General features: G+C 42.2%; 1 protein-coding gene across 12 annotated transcripts in view; it reads right to left on the minus strand.

The window, feature by feature from the left end:
• The window catches only part of SLC66A2 (solute carrier family 66 member 2), a 100462-nt gene extending 87269 nt beyond the window's left edge, over window positions 1-13193 (minus strand). For 7 of the 12 annotated variants that reach the window (XR_005979600.2, XM_041714614.2, XM_041714613.2 and 4 more), the window contains exons 1-3: window positions 13050-13193; window positions 12341-12697; window positions 3324-3457 (exon numbers count right to left, since the gene is read on the minus strand). Coding sequence is in view for 11 of the 12 variants with exons in the window: in XM_041714614.2 (XP_041570548.2) it covers window positions 3324-3457; window positions 12341-12543 (337 nt within the window). In the remaining variant the exon portion in view is untranslated. The remainder of the gene's footprint in view (window positions 1-3323; window positions 3458-12340; window positions 12698-13049) is intronic. The other 5 variants (XM_072924205.1, XM_041714612.2, XM_030265612.4 and 2 more) reach the window with 5 other exon arrangements.
• Between the last annotated feature and the right edge of the window lie 5256 nt (window positions 13194-18449).

Here is an 18449-nt window from a genome sequence, read left to right on the forward strand (position 1 = left end):
CTCTCTCTATGAATATGAACAAACTGCTCTGGCCCACCCACATTCCCAAAAGTAACCAGATGTTTTCAGCTGTCTGTACCTGTGACAATCTTGATTCAACCACCTCTTGGTTTTTGAGTAAAGACATAGCACATACACATTTTGTATTTCAATATTCAGCTCTTTAGCATGGTAGCACCATCATGCCTCAAAATATTACAATACTTTGAACAAAATTAACAACAAGAAAATTAACAAGAAGCCTGGCCCTTTCTGTACTGAGTCAACAACAAAGCATACATATGGCACCACAGATACAACTTTAAATCTTGGGAAAAAATATGGAAAACTATTGTTACCCCAACAATGGTACCAGCAGATCTGTATTAGAGTACTTAAGATGCAGCAAGGTTAAATACAAGATAAAAGATAAGAAGCTATTGTTCATGCCTGATGATTTCACCTGAAGAATCCATGTAGTTTTCAAAGCATTCTTATGCAGGGGAGAGAACTGTCCCATCACGGGAGGTTTTTAAATCAAATTTGGATAGTTTTGTATTTTGTATTTTGTTTTTGTTTTAGTATTTGTATTTGTTTCAGTTTTGTATTTTGCCCAATTTGGGTGCTGGCTTTCTCCTGCCTGAATTATTAAAAACAGACTACACAGTTCAAGTTAAAAAAAAAAAAATAATAGAACAGCTGAATATATGAACAGCATTTGCTCCGTTTTCAATTGGTATGTATTGAAGGATAAAGTCTCTGTATCCAAAACAAAAAATCAAAGAAGGCAGCAACAGTACAAGATGGGTTGCACCACTTTCAACTTCATTTTGCAATACTAAGAGGGAGTGGGGGGAAATCCCATAATTGAGAAGTAACTGTGAGAACAGGAGAAAATTTAAGAAAATTCACATAATCTTTTTAAGTTCCCTACGCACAGAGTCTAAAAAAAATCAAACATTACTAGAAAATCAAGGGAGACTGCATTTCTCATGCTATTATAGTTACGTTACAAATGAAAGTACAAGCAAATTGACTGAATGTCTTTATATGTTCTCAACAGTTATTGACATTTTGGGTATTCTAAGCCAGTAACACCAGAAAACAGGATAAAGAATACAGAACAAGCTTGTCAGGATTTGAAGAGATTGCTTCTTAATGCTTCAAGATAGGAAGCAGATTCTTTCAGAACTAGTTATTACTTAAGGGACCTAATTTGTGAGAAAAATACAAACAAAAGGAAAAAAGACAATTCCCACATAACTGAAAACACACTGGTAAACATATACTTATGCCACCTGGAAGAAATACCACATTTAACAATAATATATGGAAACAGCAAACTTGCTTCCACTGAAATATTCTATTCTTTCTAAATATTTTGGATTATTTTGCCAAAACATTCAAAGGGAGGACAGGAAAGAAAAACATTTGTAATGAAGACCAGCCATGTGAGAAATAATAATTATATTATCATACATAAATGCTGTACCTTCCCTCAAGATTCTGCAAGGTTAGCCAAAAACAATGACTTCAAACCTAGCTCTTCACAGCCCCAGTAAGCAATAAGGAAAGAAAGTACAGACTTATCAGCTTGCCTAGATCACCATAAAGCTTTAGAGATAAGATTAGGTGTATGATTAGAAACACAGCTCTCACTCCTACTCATATTGTGCTTGAAACTGTCCAACTTGAAAAGAGCTTTGCATGCATCTGAATGTATATTCTGAGCCATCATACAGTTGTCCTTACTAAAAATCAATGCCATGTAAGAAAAATATTCCAACTATTCTCAATGCTTGTGGTAGGATGAATGCCTTTTGATGAAAACAAATAATTAAGGACCATAAGTAGGTAAAAATTAATCTCTCTAGCAAATTCCATATGACAAAGTGAGTTTTAGAAAAAAGGTTTATATAATACAATGCAACCTTAAAGAGTTTCTATCATCTGTCAAGGGAAGGACTGATTACCCCTTAGGAGACTGTATGTCTTTCAGGGAGAATTGCTTAAAGAGCACTATATATTAAACAGAAGAGCCTCCCTTTTCTGTCCAAAGGTTACTGAAGGAGCCTGTAAGTGTGTGTGTGTAAATGTGCACAAGAACAATTTCCTCTCAGAAAGGGCAAACAGAGAAACCTCTCTGTCACTCCACAAGATGATAGCACAAAGAGAAGAGGAGGAAAAAAAGCATATGTACTCCTCCCAAATGCTTCCTGGATTTTACCTGCTGCTAAATCTTGCTGAAAGCAGTTTTTAAGTTGTTCATCCTGCCAGACTGAAAACCCCTATGAACACAGCAGCTTGTGTTTGGAAGCTGGATTGCAGTTCCTCTTCCACATGAATTCACTTACCTGAAGAATTCTCACTACACTCGCTACACTCCACAATGAGCAGGAATGGAAGTAGCTACCTTAGCTATTAGATAAATTACCCTAACTGCACAGTCAAGAGCTGCTACCTTCTAATGATGGCTGTGGATATCTGGAATTGGATCAGACCCTCAATTACTAGAGAGTGTGGAAAAGAACAGATGGAGAGAATAAATTATACATCCTTAATGACAAAACAACTGACAGAAAGCTGACAGTGTTAATTCTGTTCTTGTTGGTAATAAGCTGTTACATAAAATGTTGTAAGTCAAAGCCAACACAGAGAAACAAAATCTACCCATCTCACATTTCTACTCTGCAGGGAAAAAAGCAACGACTTTGCACAAAGACTGAACATTTTATTAAACAGAAAATAATAGCCTGGCCCAACTGAAATTATCAAAATTAACCAAAATTAAAAAATATGGGAAAATTCCCATAAATCCCAACTAATCCCACACTAAAGCCAAAGGAAATGGAACACAAATTTTAAAAAAAAGATAGTTTTGCAACCATGGTAAGAAGCACCTGGTTTCTTGATGGTCAATAACTAAAGTAAATAGAAAATTATTATCTACAAAAGCAAATGTTTGCAATTACAACATTTAGATAATAGTGTAAGATCATAACTAAGAACTTGGTAAAAAGTACAGCTGAAGAAAATAACTTCTTACTCCAGCCAAGATATTTTTAAAAATCCAGGCTAGCACAATAACATAACAACCAGCTCTATATTCAGAATGTGGTGTGAAGTATCAGGGAGAACTCCAATTTCTAGACTGAACCAAGACCTGTCTGAAATAAAATTTCAGCTGTACATTTTTATCTGGAAAATAAGCAGTTTCAAAAAAAAAGTTCAGAAAGTGCTACACTGGGGAGACTGGACTGCAACACAGAACCTTTGTACTGAAAGTAGAGCACACCATATTTTCAGAGATATTTATCCTAAAAAAGCCAATTGCCATCACTAACCTGCAAAAGAGCGGCGTTTCACGTTCAGCTCATTGGACACTCGAATTTCAGTGCACAGTTTCAGCATCAGTAACATTGTAATGATCATGATAATGCTCTGCCACAAAAGAGGGGATTCAAAACGCCTTCCAAACCTAAAAAAGGAAATGAAAGTATGTAAAACATCAAAGCACCTGGAAAATGAAATGCTAACAGTAACAGGTATAGAAGGCTTAGGAAGTCAGAGTCACCAGACAGACCTAATTGCCCATAGAGGAGCTCAGAGCAGAACTATCTGAGAACCTTATTTCAGCATCCCAATGGACTGATCCTAGAGATGCTGAAGAGAGAAGCTTAAGTCTTTGCTTCAAAAGCCAGCAGCAAACCTGTTGTTTTGAAAGGAGAATCACATCCATTAAGCAGTAAGTTGGTACAGAGAGACCAGAGTTATGCCACATTAACACCAGTTATGTGTGCTCTCCACACACACACTCCAAATATATCACATGGACTTTGTGCAAAACATCCCTTTCTCGTTTTTCCATTTTTAAGTTAAGTCATAAAAACAACAGCATTTGCCCTATAAAGAAATAAATACGCTAAGCCCCGTCTCGACATCTGAGTGGAAAAGGTGTACAGAACACACTATTTATTTAATCAATTTTTGCCTTATTTGGATCAAGATTGGGGGAAGTAAGGAAGTACAGATGATGTGTCATGGGAGCTTCCGTGCACTTCCTTCACACAATAGAGAGGGTGAACCTGGACTGTGGCCAGTCCTGACTGAAAAGTTACTCTTAAGTGGTTGCACAAGGTTCTGCTGTAGGAAAAGGAGAACCCTCCAGTGGAGATCAGTAATCCTCTTCCTACATCACTTGATGAAAGCTCAGCAATCCCCACCACACACTCAGTAAGTGCATAAAGGGTTAAGAGTGGAAGCTTATCATGTGCAGCCCTTGAAGCATATTGCCTTTACAACAGGAAGGTGACACACACATCACAGTAAGCTGCTTCTCTGTGCTCAGTTCTGCCAGGTTTTATGCCTTGAAAACAGAGATGCTGAGGAAGGGATTTGGTTAGAACATATGGTTGTGCTCCCCAACTCCCTCACCTGCACCGTGAGGCACACAGGCTTTTTACATTTCCTAACAGCACCAGTTACTAAGGTCAATCTTCAACCACATCATGCTGACCGAGTCCCAAGCCTCACAGGCATGGCAATTATCTCTGTCTTCTTGACAGTTCCTGTTTTATAGCACTCAGGCAAAATGTAATGTTATGCTTGGGCTACTTTTATGGCCGAGCTCCATACTAGTAGAAACCAGCTAGGCTCACCATCATGCTGTCTCACACTACTGTGTTTTCACTGCAGCCATTTCATCAGAGAGATTTTTTGTTATGAGTCAACTAACAAGAAACAGGACAGAGACTGGAAAGTCCTTGACTAGCTTCCTTGGAAATCATGTACAGAAGAGCCAAGGCACCCACATCAGTGAAAACAGTCAAGTATTTCCTGTCTAATGGCATACAGCTAAGGAAAAGCACAACTCCTTGAGCCTTCACACTCCTGCCAGAGGGCCCACCAGTTACTACTGCAGGAATGGTAGTTCTGTGACCTTTAGTCCCCTACTTCTACCCTCAATGGAGCCTATACTGTAACAAATTTGGAGGACACTGAGGAAGGAAATAAAGGACAGAGCTGATAAGCATAATCATAGGCAGCGTGTGATCTGAATAAGGCTTTCACTGCACTAGTTCAAAATGCAGGGGAAAAGAATAAAAGTTTGGTCTAGCCTATGCTCCAGGTTCATGATTCCAGACCTCGTTTAGCCTGTGCTGCTGACTGTGGCCAAGTTCCCCTCATCTAGAGGAATTCAGTACTATTATATTTGTCTCTTACTCAGGGATGAGAAAAAATATGGGAAAGACTTACTGAGAATTACAGAGCAGTTAACTATAAACCAGTTTATATCTGCTTTAGAAAAACTATCTCCAAGTACAAATGTATTTGCATGTAAAAATACAGTAATGCATTTAAGAGAGGCTGAGCTAGAAGTACAAGTTAGAAACTATTATGACAGTAAATCCAGCCACAGGTCACTGCAAGGTTAGCTTCTCCCTGCTGATGAGATTATTGGTCATTCACTAATGGGTGCCTCACAAAAGTACTGTCTGCTGTATAAATACCCACTCACTACAAACACAAATAAGCATAGCCACCTGCTTCTCTGATCACAACAATCTGTCATGAGATTCAAATACTGCTACAGACCCTCTCCCCCTAAACACTAGGTGAGGAAAAAGAGTAAAACAAAACTCACAACAAACAGAGTTAAAATGGAAATTTAAAAATTCTTATGGTAACTTCAAACAATGCAAACTACCTTCAGGGTTTTTCACAACAAAGGTTATACGACAAAACATACTCTTATGAAATGTATCTCCCCGAACACCAGACCCCATAATGAGTCTTGGAGGCAACACAATCTACTAAACTAGATCACATATACAGGAAAACAAACAGCTGCTATGAAGACCAACAGGCAGAGCAAACTACACCACATGGATTACACCACACTACCTGGGCAGCAAGACTGAAGGGAATACCACTGTCAAGGACAACTCTTGGGTTCCTGAAGCTATGAAAGTAAAGCCAGAACACTCATTTTGCTCTGCATAATGGACAAACACCACTCCAAGCTACTTACCCTATTTTGCATTAATATCAGGGCCTGCCAAAGCAACACTAATCCAGTTTAAGACTCTTCAGGACAGGTTGAGCCAGGAGCCCTATGGGATGTAAGCCCTGCAGGGACAGTGTGCCATTCCATGTTCTGTTTCCTTTCTGCCTCACAGACATCATTCCTGTCTCTGCATAAGCAGGAGCCAGGAGAGGAGGCACATTAAGGTAATTAAAGCACCTTATGAGAAAAAAGTGAAAAGCCTTAGGATACTAGAACAGACTTGTGGAAAAGATCAGCTTTGAAGTGCTGGGGGTGAGGGGTCACCACTGTTATTCTGCATTTTCATCCTGTAACTACAGTGTTGTGTAACAAAGTGAACAGTGACACTTGCAGTATTCAAAGAACCCAGAATCCATGTCAGACTACAAAGAGACGAAGTGCTTTTCCATTGTTTACTTCATTTGTAAAAACAAAATAACTCTTTTATTTCCTGTACTAGTCAAATACGCAAATAGAGGGGGGAGGGGGGGGAGTGGCTTACATGCTATTAGTGTTTCCACAGCCTTCAAATGACTAATGCGTGTTCAGGGTGATGAAGACAAGAGAAGTGCACATTCAAGCCAGAGCAGAGACTAACTAGTAATTGAGAAAACTACGTAATTCCATTGGTACAATTCAGTTCTGCAATAATCCTGCTATTCCAGTCCTGGGCCTACTCGAAATGGCAAATGCCAATTGTGAAAAAGAAACCTAAGCTAGACCAAACATAAAAGGTTTGCTTATCGCTTTTCCTAAGACATCTTTGAAAAGAAACTGACTGCTTTTGGTGCAGCCACATCACCATGTCCCTGACCACTCTTTCCTCCTACAATCTTGGATGCTGCTCCAGCTTTCATCTGCTGTCTGCTTTTCAGCTCTTTGGGAAGTTACAGATTCTAGCCAACAGGGAAAGCACCCAGGATACACCACAAACTAGCAGGATTACAACAGATGGCCCAGGGTAGCAGCACAGCAGCTGTCCTGAAAGTCATCCCACACAATTACAGAATTTAACCTGTAGGATTTAAGCAGGAAGAAGAAACAAACTAGTTTTGCAAGAGGATCTTTTGTACATCTCTTGACATGCAAACTTCCAAGACTTTATGCATCATCCCAAACGAAGCTCCTCACTTGGGCACAAAATTCTACTTGACTTTCTGCACAAAAAAGCAGTACATCTTATCTCTGCTCTGTGGTACTTATACAAAGAAGGAGGAATTGCATAACACTTTTGCTCTCAATATCTGAGCAAGATACCAGCAGGCCATATGTAAGGCAATCTTTCAAAGTTGTAGTCATTCCATCAGCTTGATTCATAGCATCATCCCACACACGGTAAAAACTGGCGAGATCCATTTTAGTAACAGAAGCCTTAAAAGCACAAGTTTCTCTTTCTTGCAGAAAGTCCTTCAGACTTCACTGCTTTGCTTTCCAAAGCCAGAGCAACACAAGACAAAAGGGACCTGATCCACAAGTAGCAATGTAGATGTTCTAGCATAATAAATACCTAGGAATCCACCCCTGACAAGAGTAAGTTCACCATTTCTCTGTAAATTACTTCCAGCTCCACACTTGAGTCTCTAAACCTCTATTCTTAAACAGGGAGCTTATTCCATTGACTCTAACACAGAGAGCTCAGAGCTCTATTGATATTGCTGTTTTAAGAAGACTTTTTGTTTCACGTCAGCTGATGTGGAATGGGTAGAGGGTTACCTTTGCTCAAAAATAACACAGACCATAGTCTCCATCCTGTCCCTGGCTATCAGAACTTGTTCCCATGGTTTGCCTTACATAACTATTTTGTGAGAACAACTCCAAAACCGGATGGTTTTATTTTCTGGTTTTGGATTTCTGTGGCAGTGCTGTATGAGTTTTAGGACAAGGTCCCTTGGAATTGCAGCTCAAAACCTTTGGAAAGAACATTGTCTTCTTAGAAAATATACAAACCCTATTATATAATGACATCCATTTTACAAAATGTAAAACTGAAAAAAAAATCCCAAAAAACTTCTGGGGATAGCAGGCAACAAATACTTTTGGCTGCTCTTAGTCAAGATATATATAAAGATGTCTACACCGATTTCTAAGAAACCTATATAGTTCCTTTTTCTCTAGCTATTTTTTCTCATTTTAATATTAGAAGAAACTGTAATTTATCTCTTTATAAGCTCTGTTTTTAAAAAGAAAGGGCAAAGAGAGAGAGAGGGGGTAGAGAGGGAGAACTCACAAGTAAGTTTTTCTGCATCCTCCACCCCCAAATAATTACACAACTCTAACCCGCCTTCTCATTCCTGTTCTCCATCATGACAATGCAAAGCTACTCAGCTGGCAGCCTGCAGGCCACATGAACCCAGATGTGTGCACCTTGGTCTAGTGCCACAGGGAACTGTGGAAGCCTTCCCACAACTTCCAAACAGCCTGGGACACCTTAAACAGATAATTAATCACCGCAAAGCATCCCTTGAGCAAGAACACAGAGCTAACTCAAAAACGTATAATAAGATATAAGGCACAAGCAATCAAAAATGGTAATGAAGTGTTTAATTAAAAATGTAGAGGGAAGAAAATTGCTATCAGGCTTTTTTTTTTTGGAGCAGGCAATACATTTTCATATGCACCAGAATTACGAAAGCCTGGAGCTCTGCACTGCCTCTCGATGCCTATCCATAGTGTAGACTTTCCCCAAGTTGACCAGTCCAGAGAAACAATGGCCTTAGGGGCTGGAGAAGACAGACAGGAGAAGCAGTACTGACAATGGCTAGACTAAACAAAGGGGCAGCTCATGCAGCCATAAATCATATCCAGCGGCTATACTGGCACCCCAAAATACATATTGCTTTGATGTGCTAGATAAAATTTTAATAGATTACTACTAAAAATAAAGTTAAATTGGTATAAAATCTACTACAGCACAAAATCTGCTCTTCACACTGGTAAACAGAGACTTCCTTGTGTGATAAGCACAAACTGCCTACCTTTAAATTTATTTTTTTTAAGAATCCTCTTTACAAGGGCAAAAGACTTAAACATGACCAAACTTCTAGTTTCTTTTTCCTAAACAAAAGCCATGCCATGCATGCATAAATAAAGTGAATCACACCCATTGCTATCCATATTCTGTCTTCACTCTTCCAGACCAATCCTTCCACACAAAGTTCTGGCACGTTGCTGGAACACAGCCAGGCTAAACACACATAACTGAAAGCATAAACAGCTCCTTAAAGACTACATTTTGAGACAGTATGTGAAAGAGAAGCATGAAAAATTGATACTGTGCTATTCTCATCACTAGTAAAGTAAAAGTTCCTTGGGAACATTTTGAAATTAAGTGATTAGATGTAAGAATGACAAGGAAGAGAGGCATTGCAGAGTTCTCTTGACTTCAAAAGACGGCTTACCACTGAAGACAGTCTAATCAGAGAAGCAGAATTGGTAAGAACAGGTAACTGGAAGCAGGACTGATCTGAGTAGTACTTTGTTCATTGGCTACTGTCACAGTGCAATCCACCATCTGAAACTCTATTAACACATAAAACATGGCTAGAAGATCAGGAGGCAGGTACTCTATTTGGATGGAAGATGAAAGGTCAAACTTAAACCACAACAAAACCAAGCATTAAACCAAAAAAAGAATAACCTCTGAAATAACCAAGTACAGTTATAGAATCCTGTGGAATCCATCATTCCACAAAGAGAATGTGAGGGAATTGCCCCATAGCGGAGGAGAAGGAAGTATATTAAAGCCATAAGGGAAAGGTGGGAGGACTGGGTCTGTTACAAGAAACACTAATACAGAAACACCAGCACTACCCAAGAGTAAAAATATGGAGGCATAAAAGGCATAAGAGGCAGGAACAGTCTGTCCTGAGCCGCAAATTCAATACATGAAATTTCAGGGAAAACCTGGAAGTAACAACAGAAACAAACTACAATAATGTCTTTGAACTTAAAAAGTTCAAAGAAGTTAAAAACAAAAAAGCAAAAAACAGTAGAAACATCAGTCATCCTAGGAAATAATTAAGTCCTGAAAAGCAACAACACTATTAAAACTTCAAAGTTTTTAAGGCCTAACAATTTAAGTACTTATTTTTGGATCAGGGTGGAGGGGAAATCCAGAAAAAATTACTCTGGATCAAATCACATGCTTAATAATAAGGGGTAATGAAGTGAAAACAAATTAAACCAGAAGCTTTATGGCAGTAGAGTTTTCAGAAGAGACACTTGGATTAAAATGGGAAATCTAAAGGGAAGGAGAAGTCAAGTGGTACTTGGGGAAAAAAATTATATACAGAACAAAATTACTCATAGGAACAATTCTGTCCTGGCACCAGAATGGATTAAATTATTTAATAAATTTAAAACAAAAGAAATAAAAACTTTCTCATTTCCTCCAAATAATATTACATATACAATTAAAAGAATTCTGCTGTTTATGTCATTATCAAGAGCATTGTGTCCTAGATAATGCATCAGCTATAGGTGACATTAACCAAATAATGCAAAAATTGAATTACCAAGATGCTCTATGGGTGTGTTTTCACAATGTTTACAGGAATCACAGACTCCTGCTCTACAATCCTCCTTTAATCAACCAGAAACCAAAGGATAACATCCACTCTCAATGCCTTTTCATGACTTAATGGTGCTTATAACTACCAGGGATGCCTAATTTTTTAGGCAGACAAGCAAAATATTTTCTCCAAGGAACACTGAATTATCATTATGCAAGACTCTTTTGTCTTTTAGTTTAGCAGAACTAGAGAGAGACAATTAATTGCAAGTACAGACAGAAAGGTTTCTGCAGGTTCCTGCGTGAATCCATTCCATACCAAGCTCCAAGGTGACCAGACCTTACACAGTGCTTAGACGTCTCAGAGGGTGATACTATCATGTGGCTTAACTACTCATACATGCTCCTATAAATATTCTTTCTCTTTTGATGTATTGATAGATCTTTCAATATTGACATAAATTATAACTTTATACTACTTGCAGTATTTATACTTTCACACATCTCTTAACTACATGTACTTAAAAGCAATCCAAATTAAAAATCTTTCCATTTTTTCCATAGTCTGAGTCTCACTTAATAAATACACTCACCCAATTTACCTAGAAACTGCCAGTATCTCCATTCAGGTGTAAGCCATTTATATATTTTGACTGCCTCCAGTAACACCAAAAATTACACTATTTCTCTTTCTAACAATGTCAGCTCAGGCTCTTCACTTCTCCTTCTCCTGCCAGTTCCTCTACTTCCTCCTGCTCTCTGCTTCCTCCATATACTTCTCCCCAAGAAAACACAGTTCCAATTCAACAAGTAGCTCTGATCTACTGATGACTACTGTTTGACTGCCAGCTTGTGGTGCCAAGAAAGGGTCTCCTGTTTTCCACTGCAGCACAGCTGTAGCAGAACCTAAGAAACCATTATACAGAGTCAGAGGAGGTTTCTTTAAAAAGAAACTGGAAACCGACAAACTGATGCAGCCTATTACCCATCAGTTCTTTATGCATTAAAAAGCATTACTTTGTAGTCAAAACAAAATCACAGAATAACTATCCTTAGTTGCAGTAATTGCCGAGACCACTACATCTTTGGTTTCCTAAGTACATTCTCAGTGGTGTAGCATCTGTATAATAAAAAGTAATGAGCAAGATGTTTATAACATTGATTCACAGAAATCATGCCCTAATAACATTTTCTTTGTCCAGCAGCACAAACCCAAAATACGGAAAGAAACTTGCTCTTAAGTATTGAAACTGGCGTTGAAAGCAAAAGAAATTTGCTTTTGAAAGGCAGCACATAATTTCCTTGCTTATCCAAGAATGAAAATTTTCATCTGTAGTTGTGCATGAAGATCTACAAGTGAACCCCCTCTGAAAGCCAGCTGGCATTCTGGGAATATGCAAGAATATATGGCAAGTGTTCCAACGACACTAATGCCAACTAGACACTAGAATAAGTGGGTGGTACTGAGGCTTCCACTCTGAAAATGGAGAGAGAGGAGCATGAGAAACGCAAAATATAGTCAGCAAGAAAAAAGACCTGACTTAGCATAAACCTCTTTACCAACAGTTAAAAAGTTTCATCTTGGAAATCAGAGTGCTGATAATCAGACCTGACAAGGGAAACAGATCATGCTCTCCAACCCAGTTCTTACTACTTAATAGACTCACTTACTGATGGAAAGACAGCATTCTCTTCAAGAGAAGGGAAAACATACGTAAAACATTATTTTCTCGAAGATTCCAACCAAAGCTTTACAACTGGCAAGCATGAACCTTTAAAACTGAGCAGAAACACAGTCAACTTACCAAAAAAGTATGCGCAGAATGTTTGCGACCAGCAACACCAGGCAGACGTAGGTGGAGAAGCCCTCCGCGTTCTGGGTGCGCCGAATGTCCCGGTACTGGGGGATGTAGGGCACGACGCCGCCGAACACCATGGCCCCCGCGGCACCCCAGGACACCAGCTGCTGCATGGGCACCAGCAGCCATTCCAGGCCGCCCGGCTCCATGCCGGGGGCGCGCGGGGAGCCGCTCGGGCTGAGGGATGCCCTCAGGCTAAGGGTGCCCCGCCGCAGCTCTCCGGCCGGGGCCGGCTCTAGCCACGGGCGGGCTCCTGGCCGGGATGCGGCACCATGACTGCGCCCTCTCCCGCGGGGCCAGGACCTGGGGAAAGGGACGGGGCGTGAGCCTGGCTCTGCCGAGGGCGGCTCCTGCCGCTGCCAGCCGGGCGCTGGCGAGCCCGGACCACCGCCCTGCCGCGGGCGGCTCGGGTCCGTGCCGCTCCAGCCTCAGGCCCGGCCCCACTCCCAGCCCGGCGCTCCACAGGGCAAGCCCAGCCCCGGCACGGCAGCCGCGCCGTTCCATCGCTGAGAGCGACCGGGCAGGGCGCGGACACGCGGCTCCGCCGCCACCCCCGCCCGGGCCCTGGGTCGCGTCTCCGAGGGGGCTTCTCCGCCTCCCTCGCCCACCCGCGCTCTCCCCGCCCCACGGACAGGCGCGGCCGCCCCCCCCGCACCTGCTCCCCGAGCTCCGGCCGCCGCCGCCTCCATCCCCCGGCGCCGCTCCGCGGGCGGGCAGCGGCGGCCGGGGCGGCCCGTGACGCACCGGGAGCGGCCCCACCCCCGCCAATGAGCGCCGGGGCCGCCCCTTCCTCCGGCGGAGAACGACGGCACCGGGCCCGGGCCCGGGCCCCTCCTACCGTGCTGCCGCCCACGGGCGGTACTGGGACACGGCGGGCGGCAGCGGGATGCTGTGGGCGGCTCGGCTCCCCCGAGCGCACCTGGCCGCATTCTCCTCCGCGGGCTTCGCTGAGCTACCGCCCCGGGTCCTGCTCCCTAGGAGTTAGGGAAAATTCCGTCGTGCCTCGTGGACAAGAGGCAATGGCTTTAAACTGAAAGGGGTAGATTCAGATTAGATATTACGAAGAAAGTCTTTACCTTGAGGGTGGTGAGGCACTGGAACAGGTTGCCCAGAGAAGCTGTGGCTGTTCCATCCCAGCGAGGCCAGGCTGGATGGGGCTCTGAGCAACCTGGCCTAATGAAAGGTGTCCATGGCAGCGAGGTTGGAACTAGATGGTCTTTAAAGTTCCGACCAATCCAAACCATTCTGTGATTCTGTGATTTCTGTGGCTCTCTGAATTGCAGTGGCTGGGGAGGGAAAGTGTGCATCTTCTACCCAAAGTAGGGCAGACCCAAAGTGACCGGGGAGCCTCTACTGCTGCTTGCACTGGGCCTGGAGAGGACAAGTGCTGCACACAGGTGTTGTGTGGAGAATGACAGCATGGACACTGCATCCACTTCCTTCAGCCACACTTAAAAGGATGGATCATCCACCACGCATCCAAGTGGCTGCACAGCTGTCCTCAAAGCTTGTTCCTTGAGTTCGCCATAATACTACCCCAGACGTGCTTCCTTCTACCTTGTAAGTAGAAGGAAGGCTACTCATCCCCTGCTGCTCATCTAACAGGTAGGAAACGAGATGGGTTTTCCTGCATCTGAGGAATGTATGATTTTGTGTCCTATAGCAGGAACTGCAAATGTTTCTTTGTAAGTGTTAAAGGGGGAAAGGAGCTCAATTTGAAATAGAAATGTCTGTTTCGTGACTTCAGAAGCCTTTTGTTTACTTCCTGCATAGCAGCACCTTGTTCAACTGCAACCATTTCCTCCACTGGGCAATTTTTGCAGCATATGTGCAGCACATGAACCTGCACATTACCGCAGAATTTATTTATCAAAGACATTCTTGGAGTACCATCATACAAATATCCAAAACAGACTCCTATGTAGATCAGGTGACCAGTGATAACATTGGGATTTAGCTTTCCTACAAGGAAGTAGCAGCTCTGCTACTTGAACAAAGCTCTATTCCATTACACAGACTTGATAGTTTGATTGCTGAAGTTAAAAATACATAGTGGATGTTTTGAACTCCGATTTTTGTATGAGGATCCTGAAGTTCCTGATTTCATCACATCTGACTCACTTAGAGAGACTATAACAATCCAATTATGTATAAACTGCATTATTTAAAACATTTTTGTATTTAATGGCTCATATTTCATGTATCACTTGCTCATTAATATCAGGCAGTTATGCCAACTTCTTTACATGATTTCCTTGGAGCCCTTAGCACATTATTTTTTCTTAAGCACAATGGTCTAAGCAAACTTCAAGTTGAAAATAGGAGTAGCTCAGATTAGAAAGCAAATTTTTGTTCATGTAAATACAAGTATTTTGAGAAATCATGAAAAAATTGTCTTGATAAAACAGGTGTTTTGAAGTAATGGTTACCTAAGTAGAAGAAACTACCCAAGGTGCCACCAGATCTCTAGGTTAGCTTCCAGAATTATTCCAGAATGCTCTTAAGTGTATTCTATAACAAATTGTATATAATATTCAGATTCTAAAATACTCAGCTGGAAACAGACAACTGCCTAAACTTAAGTTGTTTTCCCTTACTTGAAACTGCAAGAGTAGAAACTGTGAATTACAGCACGTTGCTGTGTTCACACAATTCAGTTCCGGTCACTAAAAAACATCCTGGTTGTTCAGGAGTTAATCCACAGATGTAAGCTAAACTGACCAGTGACACCAGACACTGAATAGGAGGAGGAATGACCGGTTGACTGAACTCCTAGGGCTGAGCAGCTACCAGCATCAGGAAGGGACCCTTCAGCCATCTTGCTCATTACTTTTTATTCAGGTCTCAGGATATTCTAAAATACCAGGCTCAGGTCCATCCTGAGCTGCTTGCTGCCTCCAGCCATAGCATCCTGCCTGGCACAGGAACACCCAACCACAGCAGACCCAGCAAGACGACGGTAGGAGAGTGTGCTGGAAGAAATTTATCTAAACCTGAGGTGATAACAGGTGATTGGAGAGAGTCTTGCATCATCAAGGAAAAGTTCTGAAACCTGCACGCCTGAGTGCAGGCACACAGGAATGAGCCTTGCGAGGCTTCATATGAAAGCAGATTTCTTTCTCTGGCAGATAGTAACTAAGAGGGAGCTCAGAAGAACAGTTCTCTTGATGTAAAAGCAGAGCCTACCCTAGAAACAGTACTGCTTCACTGCCAGACAGCAATCCTCTGTTTCAAATGAGGAGAAAAAGAACAGGTGTTTTTATTTTTTCACACAGATTGGCAAAATTCCCCCATTAGGAAAAGAAAAAAACTTCTATTTGCTAGAACTACATTACCCATTCAGAAAACAGAAGCAGACAAAGTTTCACACCAGATCTTTGAAGACTAAATTAATCTTTTTAGGACATCTGCTGTAGGAGAATTGAAATTGATTATGTGAGCGGCTCTAACCACTTAGTTATGAACTAGCTTCTAGCAGTTAACATTTTGGTAACCAAACCTCCAAACATAACGAGAACTTTGATTTATTTTAGATTAAGAAATCTGATTAAGAAATGTTCCTGTAGTATCTTTGGATGTGGTTTAAGCAAGCTGAAAATGGTGAACAGACATGGGATGCTATCAAAGGGCTTTTAACTTTAATGTTGGTAGAGGTAGTAAAAATTACTATATAAGGTTTAGTTTTTGCAAATAGGTCCACTGACTTAAAAAAAGAGCCCCATTTCTGCACTTGGCTCCATATGGCCATATTCCTGTCAGGACGACACTGGGACCAACAGGACACAGAAATGAACCACCTGATGGACCAGTTTCATGACAAGCCTTAGCCGTCTCTTTGCAGATTTTACAGGAGGAGGAGGAGGACAGCTGTTGGTTCTTCACTTGTAGTTACTGCAGTAGCAAAAATAGCAGACTGCTGCAAGTCTCCCAACCAGTCTGTTATTCTGTCAATTGATTTTGAAAGATGAGTATTAACATTATTTTACATTCTACATTAGAGAAATGCTGTTGCACAGAAGCAAGCATATGAAGTCCCTGCAAGACCCTGCTAAAGTGCAAATAAGCTCTAAGTTACTTCTTGAACACATTGCACAATACAAGGATAAAGTGAATCCCTATGGTAGCCAAATTCCCTTCAATTATCACATTATATATTTCATTCTCAAGCTACAGCCATGGGGACATTAAAAAGAAATATTCACTGTACTGTTCATAAAACAAGTAAATGGGTCTTAAGTGTCTTGAAATTGGCCATTCCTGCCATAATGTATTATCACTAAATCAGCTGTCTTGTCTCCATTTTTTGATTTTTTCAAAAGCAACCCTGCTGCAACTGGTGGCAAAGGCTGCCTCCTGGCCCCTCCAAGCACTGGTGAGCCCCTGTTTTGGCAGCTGATGGACAGAATCAAGCTAGCGTTAATAGGAGATACAGTTTTATTGCACATCTTCACTACTCTTCCTTTCTCCTTCTGCGCTGATCTTCGCAAACAGAACAGTGAATATCAGCATGAGTGGAACACCCACTCACCTGCAGAGGAACACCCTCTGCACTTCCAGGGAGGAACTCTGACAAACATGCACAGGGCTACAAGCCCATCCCTGAGCAGTAGTCTCGTGCTTTGCACCAGGGAGCAGGAACCAGGACCACGGAGATGGATGATTAGACTCCTCTCTGTACTTCTGCTACCATCTCCACAGACAAATGGAGGAAAAGCCCTAAAGCAAACATGTCAGAGCAGGAATCAGCCTGACAACTGGCAGAACGCTTCTTCAAACCATTTCAGCTTTGTAAACAATGGGCAAAGTTCAGTGTGGGGAAATAAACAAACAGCAGTCCTGGTTCAACATTTACCTGTGTAGCTGCTTACGTAGGTAAGAAGTTGAACCAGGACTGCTTAACCCTGCTGTTCTGTCAGACAGGTCCAGCTGGCTGCAATTATTTCTCCCCTACCTGCTCTTGGGATGCCTTTGGTGTGTCCCATGGCATCAAGGTCACCTCAAGCAGTTGGCTGCATCAGAGGAGTCCATAGACAGTTCCCAGTCCACCTGCATATCTTTGCCCATATCCAACAATGCAGCCAGAAGTTCTCACCACAGCACCCTTCAGGAGTAGAGCTGCATTCTCTTAAGAAAATATGTAATAGAAGAACGTCTCCACTACATGGGATCTGCACAGTGTGCCATGGGAAAGTACCATGCAGGCTCCATTCATTGCTCATCCAATGCATGGTGCTCAGCGTCAGAAGGGACAAAGTCCTCTTTTTATTCCATCTTACTAAAATGGCTATTTTATTAAGCTGTTTTTTGTTGGACCTTGACATAATGCAGAAAGAGCTCTGTACCATCTGTTGCCTTGCGGGACCAGCCCTGGGCAGGTGCTGGCGGAGCGTGGGGGGAGAGGGGAGAGGCGGGCGCCACTTTCCCCTTAAGCTCTGCAAGTTCAGCTTCAGCATGGGGACAGACGGAGGCGACACGGGGCTCGGGTGCAAACACGTGTTTATTGTGGGTGCGTGTTCCCGAGACACCGGGAGCACTCGCGGGGTATTGGATATAATCCCCGAACTGGGGAGTGGGGGGAAACAGGAACCGCGGCTAATGAGGATAGGACAGGGGTGGGGAAGCCCCAGAGACCCCAGAGATGGGGGCAGCGATGGGAAAGGTGGGGAGGGGTTGGAGGGAGCTGACCGAGTGGCGAGGGGGAGGAGCAGGAATGTAGGATCGAAGGACAAAGAGGAATGTGGGGGGAAGAAGAAAAATTACAATTCCCCACATCTCCCTCTTTGGCTTTACATAAAGGAGAGGGAGTTCTGAGGTAAAAGCAAATTAGCAACGTTACAAATTACTGAGAAACGTAAGTTGAGAGACATCAGAAAGTGATACACCAATCATAGTTACAATGCATGGGGCAAAAATCTTTTTCATATTACAATTTAAGATAAAGGGTACAAAATTATTATAAACATTCTGTATTGAGGATGGAAGCAGGATTCATGACACAATGCTTGTGGTTTTCAAATTCTAGCAGAGCTGAAACAGCGAACGGCGACATGATTTC

Source organism: Taeniopygia guttata, chromosome 2, assembly GCF_048771995.1.
Source record: "Taeniopygia guttata chromosome 2, bTaeGut7.mat, whole genome shotgun sequence".
Classification (NCBI taxonomy): Eukaryota; Metazoa; Chordata; class Aves; order Passeriformes; family Estrildidae; genus Taeniopygia; species Taeniopygia guttata.